General features: G+C 59.6%; 1 protein-coding gene across 1 annotated transcript in view; it reads right to left on the minus strand.

Moving 5' to 3' along the window:
* Positions 1–6,112, minus strand: part of HDAC4 (histone deacetylase 4) — a 285,280-nt gene that overhangs the window by 60,705 nt on the left and 218,463 nt on the right. The window contains exons 9-10 of the mRNA XM_023740851.1: positions 5,736–5,934; positions 2,719–2,942 (exon numbers count right to left, since the gene is read on the minus strand). Coding sequence (XP_023596619.1) covers positions 2,719–2,942; positions 5,736–5,934 — 423 coding nt within the window. The remainder of the gene's footprint in view (positions 1–2,718; positions 2,943–5,735; positions 5,935–6,112) is intronic.

The raw sequence follows: 6,112 nt of genomic DNA on the forward strand, positions 1-6,112 counted from the left end.
GTGATGTTGGTTATATCAGTAGGTGATGTCCCCTGAGGTGGGTGTGGTCGGGGCATGAGAAGGGCCTGCTCCGTGTGCGTGATGTTGGTTATATCAGCAGGTGATGTCCCCTGAGGTGGGTGTGGTTGGGGTGCGAGGAGGGTCTGCTCCATGTTGGTGATGTTGGTTAAACCAGAAGGTAACATCCTCTGAGGTGGGTGTGGTCGGGGACACGAGGAGGGTCAGTTCTGTGTGGGTGATGTCGGTCACACCAGCAGGTAACGTCCCCTGAGGTGGATGTGGCCGGGATATGGGGAGTTAAGGTGGTGTCTGGGATTTCCCGTTGGAAAGGCATCACCACCTCCGGCCCTGTTATGTCATCTGAGGGGTGTGGTCTCTTTTCCATGGGTGATGGTGATGCTGGGGGTTTGGGGATGAATGTTTAAGAGCCTTGGACTGTTTTCCTAACCGCCTGCAGTGCCCTCTCCCTTGGTACAGGGTGCGCCTGCTCCTTTTCCGGTCCAGTGGGGTGGGCGTGGTGTCCCACCCCCTCCCCCACACTGTTTCCCAGAGCCTCCCGGAAGCCTTGCCCCTTCCAGCAGCCTGTCTGGCAGGGCCTGCCTGGAGCAGGTCTGAGGTCCACGGCCCTCTGAGGTGGGGTGGGTAGGTGGGGTGCTCTGGGCCGCCAGCAGCTCCACCATGAGGGCTGGAAGTCAGTGGGCAGGCTGAGTGGGAAGGTGGGGTCAGCCCGCCCTGCTGTCTCAGCTCCTTAGAAAATGGGGGACTTGAGCAGCAGGGCCTCCAGGCCCCTCCGGATAAGTTGCAACATTTCAGGCTTCCGGGAGCCAAAGCACTGGCCACAGCGAGGATTCCGGAAGGCCCTGCCTGCCCAGCCCCACCCAGGCCTGGCCCTGCTGTCCGGGAGCTCTGGGGCAGGGCCTCCCTGGGCTGGACTGCACTTCCACCTAGAGACACACGGGGACTCTGCACAGTGGCCTACAGCCTCTCCAGTCCCTGTACAGAGGCACCCCAGGAAGCCTGACCCCCCCTGAGATGCAGAGCAGGGCCGTCCCAGTTCAGCAGTGATGCAGAGGCCTGTGCAATCGGCTGGGCCGTAGACAGAGACCACCTTCCGCCCTCTCCCTCCCTCAGCTGGGCACACCAGCTCTCTACCTTCCTGAGGCCGTTTGGGCAGCAGGAGCTCCTCTCTGTTGATTAAATAAGAACAAATGCACCTCCACGCTTGGAACGATAATTCTTTAAAAGCCAGCTGGACTCCAAGGCCAACATGGGACAAGGGAACTTCGCAGGATCTAGAGCCCATCGGGTGTGCTTGTAGCGTGGAGCCCGTCTTCCCTCGGAGTTGAGGACGTCGGTTACGGGACGCCTGCTCTGCGGGATTCGAGTTGGGGCGTGGTGTCCAGAACTCACAGCAGGAGCGGACTTCCACAGCAAGGCCCCTAGCCACGCAGGACGACTTCAGACACTTGCTGGTAACGGAAGAGCTTCCGCCTCAGTGTGTTTCCCACTTTATGCAAACGAGGCCACAGCGGGGGGTGCCCCTGTACGCCCAGCACACACAGGGCAAGGTTTCTCTGCCCAAGTTCAAAGTGCCACTCGCCCTTGACATGCATTCTCTAGAACGTTCCTCCACCGCAGACGTAAGGCACGACACCAAGAATCCAAGGAACACACACCTGGGAAATGCCTGCTACCCACCCAGGCACCGGCCGGGCAGACGTGAGAAGAGCCAGCTCCTGGGGTAACCTCATCTGCCTCGGAGATTTCTCAGCTGAACCGGCGGCCACCCACAAGCAGGGAGGGCAGTCTCCTTCCAGCTCTGAACAGCTGCTCCTCTGGGGCGGAGCTCAGGTGAGCAGTGGCCGGGGACGATGGTCGTAGCCCGATGCCCACTAGGCAGGTCTGCGGAACGGGACGGGAATCCTCGCACTCCCAGGGTCCCGTCAAGTCAGTGTCACGGGACAGACGTGACAGTGCTGGATGGTATGACACGGGATCACCGTCTTCCTGAGCTCCCAGAAGAACCTCACGCATCACGGGGCAGACACGACAGTGCTGGATGGTATGACACTGTCTTCCTGAGCACCCAGGAGAACATTGCACAAACACTTCAATCAGCTGTCATTTGCTGCTGTAAATCTATCAAGTCACAAAATCCAGGGAGATTACCCAGCTTCCAAACTGCTCTTCAAGAACGTATCACACGTGAACAGGACTCCCTGCCTTCAGACGCTGCTCCTCATCACTCAGAGAGTGACACCTCACAGCGAGTGAACTGGAGTCAGCACCGCGAGGATGTACCTTCCCGTCCAGATGGGGGGCCTGCTCGGGCTGTCTGCTGCGGGGGGCAATGGCCCGTGCTGGGTGAGGTCTGGGGACCTGGCTACCCAGGTGTAGGCTGAGTATGGAGCACCACGTGGAACATACCACGCTGATACAAACACTTGGCCTGCGTTATGCTTTTTAACTGGACTTACGCATCTAACAGGGGAGCAGGGACGGACCCGGGTACCCCCTCCACAGGGATGAACGCTTTCAGCACGGGCTTGCAGGCCCTTCCCACTCTCCTGTCTCTGCAGCGTGTGCTAGAACGTGTGCCCACCGTCTCTCCTCCGGGAAGTCTTCTGGCCCCTCCAAGCCAGAACGGACCGTGCTGAGCAGTGGAGCCGCAGACGCGCGTGTACCGGCGGCCAAAGGGCACGCAGCTCGCAGACCCACCTTGCTCACGTGCAGCTGCTGCTGCTGGAACTGCTGCTTGTGCTTCTCCAGGAACTGCTGGTGCTGCTGCTGGATGACCAGGTGCTGCAGGGCCTGCGCGTTCTGGGGCAGCGGCGCCGACTGCGTGCGGCCCAGCGGGCGGTGCTGCCGCAGCTTGTGCACCGACGGGGACACCCGGTCCGCGCCGACCAGGGGCTGGGCGTGGAGGGGCAGAGCGCCCAGGCCTGAAAGATACCAGTCTGGAGATAACACGGGGGAGAAACAGCAGAGGGGGAAGAGGGGCAAGAGAGGAGGAGAGAAGGGCTGCTCAGTAACTGAGGAGGTGACGACGGACCCCACCTGCTGGCACTGGGCCCTCCTGGAAGCGGAGGGCCCGGCCGGCTCAGCGAGGGCCCAAACGGCTCAGCGAGGGCCCGGCCGGCTCAGCGAGGGCCCAAATGGCTTAGCGAGGGTCCAAACGGCTCAGCGAGGGCCCGGCCGGCTCAGCGAGGGCCCAAACGGCTCAGCGAGGGCCCAAATGGCTTAGCGAGGGCCCAAACGGCTCAGCGAGGGCCCGGCCAGCTCAGCGAGGGCCCAAACGGCTCAGTGAGGGCCCAAACGGCTCAGCGAGGGTCCAAACGGCTCAGCGAGGGCCCGGCCAGCTCAGCGAGGGCCCGGCCGGCTCAGCGAGGGCCCAGCCGGCTCAGCGAGGGCCCAAATGGCTCAGCGAGGGTCCAAATGGCTCAGCGAGGGCCCGGCCGGCTCAGCGAGGGTCTAAACGGCTAAGCAAGGGCCCGGCCAGCTCAGCGAGGGCCTAAATGACTCAGTGACGGCCCCAACGGCTCCGCGAGGGCCCAGCCGGCTCAGTGAGGGCCTGGCTTCCAGGTCAATGGTCAGTGCCCAGGGGCCTGGCTTTAGGTTTCTAGCTCATAATTTGGAGGAACTGTCTGTTGAAAAGAGTCCCTGGGGGCACAAATGGTTAAGTGCTCAACTAGTCGCTGAAAGGCTGGTGACTGGAACTCACCCAGAGATGCCCAGGAAGAAAGGTCTGGCCATCTACTTCTGAAAGGTCACAGCCTTGCCAACATGGAACAGTTCTACTCTGCACACATGGGGTCACAATGAGTTGGAACCAACTGATCAGTAACTGGGTTTTGTTTTTTTTTTTTTTTTTTTTTTAAGTTTATTGAAAATCAGGCCCATCCACCAAGCGTTGGGAGGCTGGTGTGATTGGTCTCAAAGAGCAAGCCTGCCCTTCCCAAGAGGGGCCACGGCTGAGAAAGGCTCCTTCTCATCTGAACAGCATGCAGGTGGTGTGAATGGGCAGCACACCACGCTGGGGAAGCCAGGATTTGCCAGGAGACTGCCCGAGTGGCTATGCCCTCACGCTCACAGGAGCTAAGTTCTGGGGGAGAAAAAAAAGATCCTTCGGGTCTCAACTGTTCTCAGAGTTTCTTTAAAGCAGGAGCTTATGCACAAAGAAGGTATTAACACTTTGAAGCGTTCTGCACGTATCATTGCCAGGACTGCTTTCTAGAAAGGTCTGAGCACCTTAATTCCTCCAGCTGCATATGAGGAGGCCTGCTTCACCATGCCCCTCTTTGCCCTGAACTTTTAAATTAAAAATTCTTTATCGATAGGAGACAGGCTTCTTTGAATGTGAATCTTGTTTTAAAATGCACGCCTATTCTATGAGCGACTTCCTGCGAACGAAGGAGTTTAATTGCCCCTTCTTTATGCTTTTCACTTGCCTGCAGCTCTGCTTTCGCAAACTGTCGGCATAGGTGATTTACCATTTTCACATGGTTCTGTGAGCAAAAGGGTCCAGCAAAGCCCTCTCCCCCGCTACAGGAGGACTGTGCTCCTGGCAACCTGTGACGGCAGACACGAGGCAACACTGCGTTGTGGTCTCCTCACACCCGAGTGGACCCTGCGGGCCTCTCGTCCTGATGCAGGGGTGGCCCAGGGCAGTTGTATCCACTCGAGCCTAAGAAGACGCAGAGTCATGGGAGAAGGGGGGAACCTCGTTAAAGTCCTATAAAAAGGCAGCCTTCCCCCAACCCAATCCCAGAACCACCTGACCTGGACAGGGAGCAGGCGAGCGGTGGCAGACACATCTCGGATGGAGAAGTGCAAGGAGAGGGACCCGGGAACAGTGAAGCGGACTAGGTGTCTTTTATGTGTTAACAGTGACGCTAGCCAGGAATTGAAACCTCCTTTACGACCTGGACTCCTGAGCAGCTAACAGGCTCTGATGCATGTTCAGACCAAGGGCCCTCTGAAGCCCAGGGTGAAGTGCTGCGTGGGGTTCGTGCTCCCTGGTGATGCCGTGGGGCAGGGGTGCCGATCCAGGGGAGGGGACTCACTGGCCAGCAAAAGGATGCAGGTAGGAAACCCAGCCCGGCTCAGCGAGGGCTCGGTGACACACTGCCGTCCAGGCTGGGTGACGGGGTGGTCTCCTCTTCTAAACAGCCGCCCCGGGAGGCAGGGGACGGTGCACCCAGGCTCTGCTCAGTGCAGTGACGCTGCGAACCGAGCGCTCTAAGGACAAACAAAACCCTAAACCCCCCATCCTCAACACCAGACCAGGCCTAAACCCCAACTTACCCCAGAACGCAAAACACGAAAGCAAAACCCATTGCTGTTGAGTTGATTCCAAGCCCTAGTGACCTTCTAGCACAGAGCAGAACTGCCCCACTGTTTCCAAGGCTGTAATCTCTACAGAAGCAGACGGCCACATCTTTCTCCTGCAGAGCGGCTGGTGGGTTTGAAATGCTTATCATTCGGTCAGCAGCTGAGCACTTAGCCTCTGTGCCACCAGGGCTCTATACTCACCCCAAACCCCGATTTGGAGTTTTAAGCTATGTGAAAGGCACGCGCTCTAACGGGCGAGGGTTGTACGTGGGAGCTCAGAGTAGAACGAGGCTCTCCTCCCTGCCTCCTCTGAAAGCTAGCTCGGGGACAGCCACGCAGCGAGGTCCTGCAGGAAGCCGAGGCGGGACCAGGGCTTCCGCTGCGGCCGGCTGCTCCGCACGCACCTGCAACCAAGGGCGTCTGCGGCGGCGGCTGCTCCAGTAAGACCAGGTGCTGCAGAAGAGGGTTGTGCGCAGCCCCGCCATCCCGCTCCAGGGGCGCGGTGCTCAGGTAGGGGGCGAGATGGGTGCCAGGGAAGAGGGGGATCCGCTGCTGGAGAGCTGGGAGAGCTAGGCGCTCAGCATCCTGCTGGCTGGCCGCCCCCTGGAACAAAACGAGAGACAGTCAGGGGTGGGGAGACTGTGATGGCCGCCCCCTGGAATGAACAATGAGAGACAGTCGAGGGGAGGGGACTGTGATGGCTGCTCCCTGGAATGTACGAGAGACGGGGGGGCGGGGACTGTGATGGCCGCCCTCTGGAACGTACAAGAGATGGTCAGGG

This window comes from Trichechus manatus, unplaced genomic scaffold (assembly GCF_000243295.1).
Source record: "Trichechus manatus latirostris isolate Lorelei unplaced genomic scaffold, TriManLat1.0 scaffold00165, whole genome shotgun sequence".
Taxonomy (NCBI): domain Eukaryota; kingdom Metazoa; phylum Chordata; class Mammalia; order Sirenia; family Trichechidae; genus Trichechus; species Trichechus manatus.